Consider the following 15,317-nt stretch of genomic DNA (forward strand, 5'->3'; position numbering starts at 1 on the left):
TATCGAGTGAGATGGTAGGTAGGTGTGTGTGTGTCTATAGACAGGCGATAGAGTGAGATGGGTAGGTGAGCACGGTGTAGTATCTATACAGATGTACACACACACACCTATAGATCTATATATATATATATTACACACACATCTCCCTCTCTCTCCCCCGGCCTCGCAGGAAAGTTTGCTGTGTGAATCGGAATGAGGTCAGCTCTGGAGCTTCTCATTGCACGCGGTGATTATTATTGCATCGCGTTCCCAGCCAATAAGGGTCGGGCGGGCGGAGCTTGGCACGAGGGAGCGTTGGAAACAGTCGGGGATTGGCGGAAAGGTGCTCGGGGAAGGGATAAAGGGACGCGAGGCGGTATAGAGGCGAGCTGTTAGCAGTGTGAGGAGGCTCAGTGTTGTGCACATACATGCCGTCTATACATAGCAGTGTACACTCAGGACTGCTCCTGGCCGGATCTATATGAGCGGAGCCTTCTCTCTTCTCTTCTCCTCCCAGTCCTCCTCTCTAATAAAGTCCCAGAGACACACCATGGCTGGCCGTGGCCGGAGGGGCCAGTAAGAGTCCCGTTCTTGGATGCCCCCAGCACCCTCAGCCAGCATGGTTCAGCAGAGCGGTACCGCCGAGAACACCGAGGCATTATTGGCCGGAGAGAGCTCGGAGTCCGGCGCCGGCCTGGAGCTGGACATGGCTTCGTCCCCTACCCCGGGCTCCACCGCTTCTACCGGGGGGAAAGCTGACGACCCGAGCTGGTGTAAGACCCCGAGCGGGCACATCAAGCGGCCGATGAACGCCTTCATGGTGTGGTCACAGATCGAGCGGAGGAAGATCATGGAGCAATCCCCGGACATGCACAATGCTGAGATCTCTAAGCGGCTGGGGAAGAGATGGAAGCAGCTAAAAGACACTGATAAGATCCCTTTCATCAGGGAGGCCGAGCGGCTGCGCCTCAAGCACATGGCCGACTACCCGGACTACAAGTACCGACCCCGGAAAAAGGTGAAGGCCAGCGGCGGCGGCGGGGGGAGCGGCAGCGGAGGGGGCAGCAGCGGCTCCAAGGCCGGCGGAGGTGGGGGGGACAAGGGCTGCGGGAGCCCGAAGCCTGCGGTGAAGAAGAGCGGAGCAGGAGGTGGTGCTGGGGGCACCAAGCTGTGCAGCAAGCCCAAGCTTCTCTTAGGGGGGAAAGCTGTGCCCGAGCAACCGTGTGTCCTGGACCATCATTCCCTATACAAGTCTCGGACTCCCGCCACTAATAAGAAGCCCAAACCTCGCTTGTATATCTTCTCCTCACCTATGGCCGTCCCCGCCAGTCCTACACTAAGCACTGAGGCCACTGACCCCCTGAGCCTGTATGAGGACGGAGCCGGCTCCCTCAATACTTCCCCGGGATCCCCTCACTCCTCCTCAGCCTCCTCCTCTCCCGCCTCTTCCTCCTCCTCAGCCTCCTCCTCATCTTCATCTTCCCCGGCTTCCTCCTCAGACGAAGAGCTGGAAGACGAGTTCCTGGAGCTCAACCCTAGCCCCGGCTTCGACAGCATGGCCCTGGGCGGCTTCAGCACCTCGGCCCTGGACAGGGACCTGGACTTTAACCTGGAGGCCGGCTCGGGCTCTCACTTCGACTTCCCGGACTACTGTACCCCGGAGGTGAGCGAGATGATCTCCGGGGATTGGCTGGAGTCCAGCATCTCCAACCTGGTGTTCACCTACTGAGCCGACACTCTGTTTCTTATATATAGAATCTAATAGGAGGAGGGGGTGGTTTTCCCGCCTGTCCGCCCGCCAGCCTGTCAGCCCGCACAGCACACAGGTCACGGGCTCCTCTGGAGGGACGTGTGCCCCGCTCTGCCTCACTCTCCATTCCTGCAGCCCGGATAGCTCAGTCGGTAGAGAAAGACTTAGAAAAGCTTTGAGGGGGCTCATGGGTTCAAATCCCCGCTGGGGCAACTGAAAAATGAAAATTCAAAAAGATGCTCCTTTTTTAAAAACAGTGAAGAAGGCACTTATGGGGGGCTGCACACAGCGACAAGTTCTCAGAGATGGTGGGGGGTGTGAGAGAGAGAGCTCACCCCCCCTTTTATTTCCAAAAGCCAGTGCAGCTTTTTTTACCTTCCAAAAAGGAGAGGAGAAGGAAGGAGCACAAAGAGAAAAAAAAAACTGATACCTTTTTATTATAAAGGGGGGGCCACCAGACCCCCACAGATCACTTTCCTTGGATGCGGGAAGCGTTGTACCTTTTTATTCTTTTTTTTTGTAGTCGTTACGAGACTGTAATGGATTTGCACGTTCGGAGAAGGATATGCCACCCCTTTGGGGGTTTTTTTTTCTGTGTTTTTTTTTTTTTGATCATCCAAGAAGAAAATTGACTTTTTTTTCTTAAGGACACTACTTTGGGAAGTAAGACAGCTCTTTTTTTTTTTTTTTTAACTTCACCAAGTTACATATTTATGTGGTACCTGGGGGCGGGGGGGTGGTAAAAATAGGGCGATTTTCTTTCGCTCAGAATGGCGGTGGTGTTGGATTCTTTCACTGGTGGGTTAATATAGCATGTTATTCTGTCTTATCTTTTTTAAGGTTTCTGTAAGACTGTTGAACAGTTTTTAGTGTTAGGATAATATAAAGCAGATAGATGGCGCTATGTTTGATTCCTAAGAAAATCACCAGCTTTTTTTTTTTTTTTTTCCTTTCCTTTTTTTTTTTTTAACTCTTCAAGGATTCAAACGCAACTCAAATCTGTGCTGGACTAAACAAAATAATTCAGGACCAAATTTTTTCTCAGAGTATGTATGTTTTATTTACTCAATAGATGTAAATGGAAAGACTGTTTTTGTTTTTTTTTGGGTTCCCTTTCTCATTGGTGATCCATAAAGCCCCCCCCCTCTACCCCTTCACCCCCTTTTGTAAATGTAATCAGATATCATTTTATATGTGGACATATTTATACTGGCCAAACCTTTTTTTTTTTTACCTTTTTATTTTAGATATATATATATATATATATTTTTTTTTTAGTAGATCTCCCCCTCCCATTTCCCTAAATCCACACCGTTTTTTATGTCTCCTTCACTGAAGGGCTAGAGTTTTAACTTTTAATTTTTTATATTTAAATGTAGACTTTTGACACTTTTAAAAAAAACAAAAAAGAAAGAAGAGAGATGAAAACGTTTGATTATTTTCTCAGTGTATTTTTGTAAAAAATATATAAAGGGGGTGTTTTAACCGGTGTCAATTGCAGTTCTGACTTTTTCCTGACACAACTACAAACAGGGAGGCTGGTTGATATCTCAAAAAAAAAAATAATAATAATAAAAATAAAAACAGTGAAACCAGCCTATTTACTCCATGTTTACACACTTCAATCTGCAGGCTTCTTAAAGTCACAGCATCCCTTCCAGCCTAGTGCACTTGCACCTCCAGAGTATTGCTAATACACTGTATGTCGGTTGAAAACTAAAAAAAAAAATCCTCGGTATTAATGATCATGTGTAGTATTTATATAGCTCTTTATATCTGTACTTTTTATTTTTTACTTTATGGTATTGTGCAGCCACCTCCATAGTGGAATATTGGCAGCACGTTTCGTTGGGCACTGTTAAAACTTGGAGGAGAAGAAAGGAGCAATGTTATTTGCCTGTTTCCAGTAGGTAAACGCAGGGGTAGAACATTGGGCCACCCACTTTATTTTTTTTTTATTCTAATGCTACGCCAATCTCCTGTATTATTATCAGATGCTTGCTTTTTGTAGCCCTTTTACTGCTGGGGAGTACATATTGTAGATGTCCCTTTTTAGCTCCAATGGGTTAACTAAGCTAGTCTGTATTCAGATGCTTTAAAAGCAACCAGTGCACATTGTAAGCAAAAAAAAAAAAAAAAAAAAGGGATCCTGTAGCTTTAACTTCTAGACCACGTTTTTTGCACTTTTTTATATTACAAAAAAAAAAAACCGTGCCGTTTAAACCACTGGACCTATCTAAATGCCGATTTGAGTTCGCGACACTATGTACTGCGTTTTTCATTCTCGTATTTGACTATTTAATCCTTTATACTTGTCGCTAAACTATGATTGTTTTAGTCTCTTTTGGCATGATGATAGCATATGTATTCAGGTTTCTAGCTATTGTGTTTTAAGAAAAAAAAAGAAAGTGAAACATCTTTGTACATTTAAGTCTATTATAATAAGAAAAAAAAAAAAGACAAAAAAAAAAAAAAGATTGTGTGTTTATGTATGTATTAAACGACAGGCACTAGAACTTCTGCCGAATGAGGTAGCTTCTGTTTTTAACATAATTTTTTTAAAACAACTTTTTTGTAATCCATCCTGTGCAATATGCCGTATGAAATAATTTTTGTCTTAACCATCAAAAGCCACAAAACAAAAAGATTTGAGGCAATATCTTCATGCCAGCTAACCATGTTTTATTTCACTGCCTGTCAGATTGTTGATATACTTCTGTAAATAAACTTTTTTTTAAAGGAAATAAAATCAGCTGGAACTGAACCCTTAAATTTTGATTGGTTTTTGTCTTTATTATTGTGCATGCATGTGTTTTTTTTGAGCTGCTGAGTCTTCCTAGTGCTGTGACTGTTGCAGAGGAGGAGCTATGGAGTGAAACGAACAGTATTGGTCCTTGTAGTCAGAGAGAGATAAAAAAAAAAAAAAAAAAGTATCCAAAATGTTAACAGCATAGCTCCTATTCTGAACACGTACAGTGAAAGTAGGAAAATAAAATCTTGGCAGGCCATTCCTCCAAGTAATGAGCGACTGTCAGAGCTTGTTCTGCTGTCTAGGAAATTTCTAAGAATTCAGTATACAGAATGATAGTCTCACAGTATCAGAATGGTTGCATAGGAAATAGCTTACTTTGGCTTGCCCATACATTTAGGAATAGATGGCGCTGTTTATTAATAATTTAACATACTTTTTTTCAATGTGTATTAGCCATGATAATAGTAAAATACAGAGGTATATGCAAATTCTAAAGTGTATTTCCATGTTTGATAAATTGGGATAGCACCAACTTTATAGTTATTAGCATTATATAATATATATATATATATTTTATTTATACATTTCTTTTAATTGCTGACTTTTTTTTTTTTATTCTTCCTAAAATTTCATGCACATAGCATAATAATAATAATAATAAAAAAAATGCAAATTGCTGCATAGATTTTAACTTGCTGAAGAATCTTGTTTGGCATTCCTATGTAAAGTTAAGGTGTGGGTGTAAGGCCTAATATATATGCCATAATAATAATAATAATAATGCCTTTACCATGCTGGCAGATCTCCATTATTAGTTAAAAAACTAGATGTGTACCCATTGGCATTGATTTTACTAAAACTGGAGAGTACAAAATATGGTGCAGCTTCTAACATCAGCTTGTTCAATAAGGCTTTGACAAAAAAAAAAAAAAAAACTGGAAGCTGATTGGTTTCTATGCAGAGCTGCACCAGATTTTGCACTCTCCAGCTTTAGTAAAAACGCCCCCTATTTTTGACTGGTACATGATGAGGGAGATTTACTAAAACTGGAGAGTGCAAAATCTGGTGCATGGTAGCCAATCGGCTTTTTCAATTAAGCCTTGGCAAAAAAAAACATAAGCTGATTGGTTTCTATGCAGAGTCACACCAGACTTTGAACTCACCAGCTTTAGTAAATAATGCCCCCTAGTCTTGAGTGGTACATTATGGGGGAGGTTTACTAAAACTGGCAAGTGCAAAATCTGGTACAGCTGTGTATGGTAACCAATCGGTTTCTAGGTTTTGTTGTCAAAGCTTAACTGAACAAGCTAAAGTTTGAAGCTGATTGGCTACCATGCACAGCTGCATCAGATTCTGTGTGCACCAGTTTTAGTAAATCCCCCTCTATAGGTTAATACACGTTAAAATAAAACCTCCCTCATTGTCTGTTATTGTCACATAGTTGTTTCTTTGGGAGAAATTTATACATAAAACTCTAAAAAGGGAACACACACTTCTCTCTCTCTTTTTTTTTTAAATATGATGTGTGATTTCTTGTTAAAAAACAAATATGATTTGTGAATAGGAACCCAAAACAGACATAGTGGGGGTTTCTCAAATTCGACTGCAAAGGTGGAATGACACTTTAAACCCTGCCTGCAATCTTACATGGCTTTCTATAGAACACTGGGGATGATTTACTAAAACTGGAGAGTGCAAAATCTGGTGCAGCTGTGCATGGTAGCCAATCAGCTTCTAACTTCAGATTGTTCAATTAAGCTTTGACAATAAAACCTGAAAGCTGATTGGTTTCTATGTAGAGCTGCACCAAATTTTGCACTCTCCAGTTTTAGTAAATCAACCCCACGTTATCAAAAGCAATGTGGTTTTGTAATCTTAAATAGCAAACCAGATGTGTTTTTTTTTTTGGGGGGGGGGGGGGCAAACATATAAAATGTCACATCTTAAGAGGGGACCAGTTCAAAGTGAAAGAATCTAAAGAGGTAAGTAAAGGTGTTTAGGTGAATGATGTTGCAGATTCTAAAGTCTTGGAATGGAAAGCACCCTCTGCTACGACTGCAGGCACTATCTGGAAATCTCAGCTTCTGTTCAGTTTCTATGAAGAGGTCTGGCAGGAGAGTTTCATAACATGTATGGTACAGGACACACCATTCAGATAACTGCAGAAAGCTCCACCTCTTCGCCTCAAGAGAAGCTACATAAGCCATTTGTCATCCCAGGCTGACCTTGGCGGCTGCAGATACAGTTCAGCGCCATCAGGCTCCGGTTTCCTGGAAAGTCCCTGCTGCAAGATCTCATTTGTATAGTCCCTTTGCAGCAGCTTGAAATAGAATTGTAGCAGTTTGTTTCAAAGACTGCTTGATCTAGGCTTCAGCCTAACATCCTTCGGGGTATCAAATATCAAAACTACATTACAAGATTACTGTATGTGTATTTCTAAATTTATTTAAATTTTTATAAATTTACAAAAAAAAAAAAGAAAATGCTATTTCAGGAAAGAATGACTGTGGGTTGTTTTGATTTCAGCAATTTGAAAGTAATTTACAGGACAAAAGGATGATTATTAGTGAGTTTATGTGGATGGCAGCATTTCCATAAAGTGAAAGAAGGTGGTAGGAGGTAAACAAAGAATTTGTATGGATCACTTTCCTTTTTTTCTCCGAGATTTATATATGGATATATTGTACTAAAGCCAAAACTTTTTTTTTCTTCATTTTTGAAAGACTGAGGGAGATTTGTAACTTCTGTCTGTTCTTACCATCTGTGTCCCATTGGGGGAGATTTCCCAAAACAGCAAGTGAGAGGAAATCTCTACCAAAGTGAGGGAACTCCTGGTTGTTACCCGAATTAGTGTCATCAACTGGAAGATAGTCCCTTTATTCCTGTTCTGGTGACAACCCAAAATTTTGGATTTTTTTTTTTTCACTTTTACTCTCAGTAGTAACTGGTGTTCTAGTCTCTCTTCACTCTATACAAAACTAAAATACACTGGGGCTGATTTACTAAAACTGAAGAGTGCAACATTTGGTGCAGCTGTGCATGGTAGCCAATCGGCTTCTAACTTCAGCTTGTTCAATTAATGCAGGCCATACATGAGTCGAATTCCAAACAAATTTTCTTTCAAAAATTTGAAATTTAGTGTTGTTTGTGGGCTGATGCACCATTGATTTTGAAACCCAGCCTTCAATTTCACCTCATTTTGCCACAGAAAAAAATGTTGTGGCTGGGAATCTTCTTTTCTTTCCAGCTCACAGTTCATGTGCATTTATTTTTTGATTATATTTATTGCACGATTCTCCCATCATTAATTAGAAATTCATTTGTTTTAAAAAAATTTCCAACGATCCTGATCACTCAAATATAATGGCCGCATGAAAATCGGCCATTGTTGCAGCCCACTAATGGTGCGAAATTCTAAAGAAAATTCTTAGTAACCATTTTTAAAAGAAAATTATTTTGGAATTTGACCTATGTATGGTTGGCTTAAGCTTTGATCAGAAAACCTGGAAGGTGATTTATTTCTATGCACAGCTGCACCAGATTTTGTACCAGTTTTAGCAAATCAACCCCTGCGTTGCCTTTTTTTTTGGAGCCCATGGTGCGCTGCACAATGAAATAAAAATGAACCAAAAAAGTGCATTTAGTTATACTTAAGTGTTACTAAACCAAATAATATGAAAATAGTACCTCTGCCCCCCACAGTGCCCACAGCTTATAAATCTTCTTTTTACATTAAAATACTGCCATTCTATACCTTTTTTGCTGATCTGTATACCATAGTCACATGATAAACTGACAAGTTTGTCCAGTGCTGAGTTTCCAGGTAGGAGGAGATTTCCACTACAGCCTGTATACACACCCACATGTGTGATTTCAATATCATGTGACCTGAACAGTTCAACTGAAACAGGAAATGTTCTCTCCAGCTATAGAGACTAAACTGAGCATGTGCAAGACGGCTACCCTCATTGTATTATATGGCCTTGCCAAAATAGACAGTGCAGGAGGGAAGTTATGTCCATATAGTGTCAAAGAGCCTTTTTACACAAATTAACCCCTTAAGTTCCGCAGTGAGTATAACAAGCATGCTATTCTGCATATGAAGACTGATTTTACTGTTGTGGGTTTAGTACCAGTTTATAGAGATGTGGGATGCTCCATTGTGGACTTCACAAGTGCTTGCTAGCAGGTTGGCAAGCTGACCCTCATGCTTTATCCCTGTTAACTATCAACCGGAACAAGTATGCATCAAAGAATCTCTTAAGCTGGAAAAACATGTAAAGATTTCTCTTGTTCTGCCTGCTGGGGAAATTCATAAATTTCCCCATCTACTCTAAACTGTGTAGATGGACAAATTTCCCACGGCTGTCTGTATAACTGAACAGTGACTGCAGTTGATTGGTTGCAGTCACTGTTCGGCTTACTTTTTTTCATCGTAGGGTCACCAACAGCTCAAAATTTGTCTCATTCACAGAATATGTATACTTGATACAGGACAGTGACTTGGAAAAGCAATTACGTCATAGTCCCAGCAACACAGCCAATAAGCTAGCATTATCAGAAAGAGCTCTGCAATGTTGCTCCCTGAATTACTTTCTTATGACCGGTTTGTGTTAAAGTGTAGGTAACACTGAAACTTTTTCAGTTTTGGATAGAATAAGGAAGGTTAAAACCCCTGTAGTTCATGTTCTCTGTCTCCATTTAGGGAGACCTCCCTTAATGTCCTGTCCTAGACACCCAACAAGAAGTCAGAGGAACTCTTTCTAAAAGGAGGAGTATTCTCCTTCCTAGACAGTTGTTACTGGAAAAAGGGTGCACATTGGAAGATTTACCTTCAACTAATGACAGCTCCAAAATGAAGGATTTCTCTTCGCTTTCTGTCTCAGTGCGAAACTTTAATTGCTTCCCTACAGCACTTTAGCCGAAAGTTAGCCACAACTTAAACAATCTGGAGTATGGGATAAACAGCTCAATCTGAGGCCCCGCACACACGTCCGAGGAACTTGACGTGCCAAACACATCGAGTTCCTCGTCGAGTTCAGTGTTGAAGCCGCCGAGGATCTCGGCGGGCCGACTTTCCTCATTGAACAACGAGGAAATAGAGAACATGTTCTCTATTTGGCCCGACGAGTTCCTCGTCGGCTTCCTCGCTGAAAAGTGTACACACGGCCGAGTTTCTCGGCAGAATCCAGCTCCGATCGAGTTTCTGGCTGAATTCTGCCGAGAAAGTCGGTCATGTGTACGGGGCCTCAGTGTTTGCGGACGATACACGCAGGACGTGGAAACCTTGCAAAAAGATCTAAACAAATTAATGGGGTGGGCAACTACATGGCAAAAAAAAATTAAATAATGGGTGCCAAGAATATGAATACAATTTACTCGCTAGGGGGAGAACCTCTGGGGGAATCTAGGATGGAAAAGGACCTGGGGGTCCTAGTAGATGACAGGCTCAGCAATGGCATGCAATGCCAAGCTGCTCCAAGCAAAGCCAACATAATATTGTCATACATTAAAAAGGGTATTGACTCCAGGGATAAAACAAGAATTCTTCCACTCTACAAGACTCTGGTCCGGTCGCACCTGGAGTATGCCATCCAGTTCTCGGCACCGGTCCTTAGGAGGGATGTGCTGGAACTGGAGATCGTCAAGAGAAGTGCAACAAAGCTAATAAAGGGACTGGAGGATCTTAGCTATGGGGACATACTGCAAGCATTGAACATATTCTCTCTGTAGAAGAGACACTTGAGAGGAGATATGATTTCAATGTACAAATACCATACTGGTGACCTCACAATAGGGAAAAAACTTTTCGGAGGAAGGGAATTTAAAAAGACACGTGGCCATTTACCTAAATTAGAAGAAAAGCGATTTAACCTTAAACTGTGCAGAGGGTTCTTTACTGTAATGCCGCGTACACACGACCGTTTTTCCTGTCATGCAAAAAAACAACGTTTTTCTCAACGTGATTCCTCTCAAGCCTGCCTTGCATACACACGTTCATGAAAAAAAAATGCTCGAGCAAAGCGCAGTGATGTACAACATGTACAACTGCACTATAAGGGGGAAGTTCCATTTGAATAGCGCCACCCTTTGGGACGCTTTTGCTCATTTCTGAGCATGCACATTTTTTTCCCCTCAGAAAATCATACACACGAGCGGTTTTCGCGACAAGAAAAAAAAAGACGAGAAAAAATAGAGCTGGTTCAAATTTTTCTGCGTGCAGTTTTCTTGTAGAGAAAACTGCTATGGAGCATACACACGACCGGTTTTCACGACCAATCTAAAAAATGGCAGTTTTCTCGTCATGAAAAACAGTTGTGTGTACGCGGCATAAGAGTGGTAAGGATGTGGAATTCTCTTCTACAAGCAGTGGTTTCAGCGGGAAGCATCAATAATTTCAAAAAACTATTAGATGGGCCCCTTAACGACCACAACATAGAGGGGTATACAGTGTACTTTTAACATATAAGCACACACACAGGTTAGACTGCATGGACTGGTGTATTTTTCCAACCTCACCAACTATGTAACTTTATAGCATGGTTCTGGGAGGATGTCCATGGATGCCACCATTGGGCATGCTTTGTCACTGCTGTGTCCTTTGGACTCAGCTGATCACAGATCGTGGTAATGGCCCAATCACAGGAGCCATTTGCCATGTAATCAGATGTGTCCAATTACGGCTGATCACATGTAAAAAGACTTGCCGGTTATCGTATTCCTTTCCTCACATGTTGTGTCTGTGTGAGGAAAGCCAATAACCGGCAAGTCTGACAGGGCCCAGTGAGTACATTGTTTACATTAATCATCAGTGCCCTGATTACCAGAGCAGCCCCATCAATGCAGCTTATCAGTGACCATCAGTCACCACCTCATCAGTGGCCATTAGTGCAGCTTATACAGTAAGTGCTGCCTATCAGTGCCCATCAGTAACCACCTCATCAGTGCCCATCAGTGCAGTCTCATCAGCACACATCAGTAAAGAAGGAAAATTACTTATTTGCAAAATTTTATAACAATAACTACAATTTTTTTTTCCGTTTGTTTAGCAAAAACTAAAAACCACAGTGGTGATTAAATACCACCAAAAGACAACTCTAGTTGTGTGAAAAAAAAAAAAAACAATGTCAATCAGAGCACAACAACGCTGAAAGATGAAAATTTCTGCCTGAACAGGAAGGGGATGAAAGGACAAATCTGCCCAGCAGGGACAAAAAACAATACAAACTTTATAAAGTGTCTAAACCTTCCCCACTCTATCCAAAATTGAAAAAATGACCTTTGAACATACTTTAGGGATACTCAGTAGGTATACACACACCTATTTCTGGCTCATAAAAATAACAATCACCTGTAGTCACTGATAATCGACAACACAAATCCCATAGTCCCCGTTATATAGAAATGAATTTATTTTTGTGTAAAGCACACAGTATCATACAGAGTATACATGATTTGTTGTCGTCTTAGGCCCTGTACACACGATCAGTCCAAACCGATGAAAACGGACTGAAGTTCAGTTTCATTGGTTCACCGATGAAGCAGACTGATAGTCTGATGTGCCTACACACCATCAGTTCAAAAACCAATCGAGTCCAACGCGGTGACGTAAAACACAACGACGTGCTGAAAAAAATGAAGTTCAATGCTTCCAAGGATGCGTCGACTTGATTCTGAGCATGCTCGGGTTTGGAACCGATGCTTTTGCGTACTAACCATCGGTTTTGACCTATCGGTCAGGCGTCCATCGGTCCAATTTTAAAGCAAGTTCTCTGTTTCTGGACTGAAGGACTACAGACCGATGGGGCGTACACACGGTCGGTTTGGACCGATGAAACTGAACTTCAGTCCGTTTTCATCGGTTTGGACCGACCGTGTGTACGAGGCCTTAGTGTTCAGACTCATTACACTTGTGGCATTATAAGCAAAAACATTGTTTATGTCAAGTCATATAACAAGCTGTTTATATTCAGCAAATGCTTGTAATATTATCACAGGGAATTTTCACATATTACTCAGGAATTAGTAACTACAGAGATAAGAACACTCCTGCTTGAGATTCATTTACATCGTTATTGTCAAATTTACAGTATGCGTATGTTTTATTCATTTTAAATATACTATATAGTACTATATTAAATACACAACATATTGCAGTGGATGCAGTGCATTATTTTAACTTTCTATGTTACGGATCCCTAAATATTATGTAAAGAGCTATTCCAGCTGTCTCCTGTCCCCCTTTGAAGCATTACCACACCCTTTATTAATCTTCATACATACCTTTCTTCCAGGTGTCATCAGTTTGTTTGCATGATGTCACAGGTCCTCTTCCACATCTTCATCCTCTGGAGGTGGGCAGATCCCGAATGCTGCATATTTGGTATAGTTTCTCCTAAATCCAGGGCTGCCTGATGATCCTCCCCCATATGCCAAGTACACACAACCGTTTTTCAGGTTCTAAAAAAACAAAGTTTTTAAGGGTCTAGAAAAAACAACGTTTTTTTCAACCTGATCATTAATACGGCCTTGCCTACACACGATCGCGAAAAAAAATGCTCTAGCAAAGCGCGGTGACGTACAACACGTACGACGGCACTATAAAGGAGAAGTTGAATTTGATTGGTGCCACCCTTTGGGTTGATTTAGCTGATTTTGTGTTAGTAAAAGACGATTCACGCTTTTCTGTCTGTTACTGCGTGATAAATGTGCTTACTCCATTATGAACTGTAGTTTTACCAGAACGAGCGCTCCCATCTCATAACTTGCTTCCGAGCATGCACGTTTTTTTCACGTCGTTAAAGCCCACACACGACCATTTTTTACAACCTTAAAAACGACAACGTTAAAAACGTCATGAAAAAATACAGCATGTTCGAAAAAAAATTTGCCCATTTTTTAGAACCCGAAAAATGCTCTGAAGCCCACACACAATAGTTTTTATGACATAAAAAAAAGAAACTAAATTTTTTAGAACCCGAAAAACGGTCGTGTGTATGCAGCATAAGGCCGGGTTCTTGACACCCTGGAAATGGGTTAGGGTGACCATGTATGCTAGATCTACTTCCCAGCATTTATTTTGTTGCTGCTACTGCTCGCATTCTTTGTACTGACAGGCTAGCCATACACATATAGGTTTCTTTGTGGGCTAAACAAGTGATATCTAATATATTCCTCTATCTATGCCTAAGGGCTCAGTCAACCTTTTACACAAAATAATAAAAGCACCCACATATACTATATTTCCAAAAGTATTACACGCACATGAACCTTCATGGCACCCCAGTCTTAGTCTGTAGGGTTCAATATTGAGTTGGCCCACCCTTTGCAGCTATAACAGCTTCAACTCTTCTGGGAAGGCTGTCCACAATGTTTAGGAGTGTGTCTATGGGAATGTTTGACCCTTCTTCCAAAAGCAAATTTGTGAGGTCAGGCACTGATGTGCACAAGAAGGCCTAGCTCACAGTCTCTGCTCTAATTCATCCCAAAGGTGCCTTGAAAAAGTATCCATACTCCTTGAAATTTTCCACATTTTGTCATGTTACAACCAAAAACATAAATGTATTTTATTGGGATTTTATATGATAGACCAACACAAAGTGGCACATAATTGTGAAGTGGAAGGAAAATGCTAAATGGTTTTCAAAATCTTTTACAAAAAAATATCTGAGTCAATACTTTGTAGAACCATATTTTGCTGCAATTACAGCTGTAAGTCTTTTGGGTGATGTCTCTACCAGCTCTGCACATCTAGAGAGTGAAATTTTTGCCCATTCTCCTCTGCAAAATAGCTCATGCTCCATCAGATTGGATGGAGAGAATCTGTGAACAACAATTTTCAAATCTTGCCACAGATTCCCAATTTTATTTAGGTCTGGACTTTGACTGGGCCATTCTAACACATGAATATGCTTTGATCTAAACCATTCCATTGTAGCTCTGGCTGTAGGTTTAGGGTTGTTGTCCTGCTGGAAGGTGAACTTCCACCCCAGTGCTACAAAAAAATTCTGTCTGACTTTTTTCATCGGAAATTCCAATCGTGTGTACAAGACATACGAGGGAGGGTCAAGTGATACAAAAAGTAATAACTGTGGGGGGATGAGCTGATAGGGAAAGTGAACACACAGTATATTAGTTAGAAGCAGGATAGGCTTCTTTAAAGAGTAGGGTTTTCAGGGATCTTCTAAAGATGGATAGACTAGGAAATAGTCGGACAGATTGGGGAAGGATGAGAGAAGCTCGGGTGAAGTCCTGGAGGTGAGCATGGGAGGAGGTGAGAAGGGAGCTATAGAGCAGGAGGTCTTGGGAAGCCTGAAAATAGTGATTTTGTTGATATTTTGAGACCAGATTAGTGATGTAGCTGCGGACAGGCTTTGGAAGTTGTTGTTAGTACTTTTTATTTGTTGGGTGATCTGAAGCCTATGGCAGAGAGTGGTACTAGACACTGAGTGGTTGGTAAGGTGGATGAGTCTGGCAGGTGCAAATTTTATGATGGACTGAATAGGGGATAGCCTCAGTAGTTGAGGCTAGAGATAACCAGGGAGTGAATTATAAGCTTTGTGGTGTAAATAGAAAAAGGGCATATTCTAGAGATGTTGCGTAGGTTGAGGTGGTATGATTTAGACAGGGATTAGATGTGACCCTGGAAGGACAGTTCAGAGTCCAAGGTTACCCCTAGCACCCTGACATATGGGGACGGACTGATAGTTGTGCCATTGATCTTGACAAAGAGATCAGGGGAAGGGGCACCTGGGGGTGGAAATATTATGAGCCTCATTTTGGATAGACTGAGTTTGTGTAGTGTGCTATGAGTTCCTTTAAAATTGCAGCGAATAG

General features: G+C 41.4%; 1 protein-coding gene across 1 annotated transcript; it reads left to right on the plus strand.

The window, feature by feature from the left end:
- Window positions 1-341: 341 nt before the first annotated feature.
- On the plus strand, window positions 342-4,505 carry SOX4 (SRY-box transcription factor 4). Its single transcript, XM_040353787.1, has one exon. It carries the CDS (start codon window positions 575-577, stop codon window positions 1,706-1,708), a length of 1,134 nt encoding a protein of 377 aa, XP_040209721.1. The 5' UTR covers window positions 342-574; the 3' UTR covers window positions 1,709-4,505.
- The last annotated feature ends 10,812 nt before the right edge of the window (window positions 4,506-15,317 follow it).

Source organism: Rana temporaria, chromosome 5 (assembly GCF_905171775.1).
Source record: "Rana temporaria chromosome 5, aRanTem1.1, whole genome shotgun sequence".
Taxonomy (NCBI): Eukaryota; Metazoa; Chordata; class Amphibia; order Anura; family Ranidae; genus Rana; species Rana temporaria.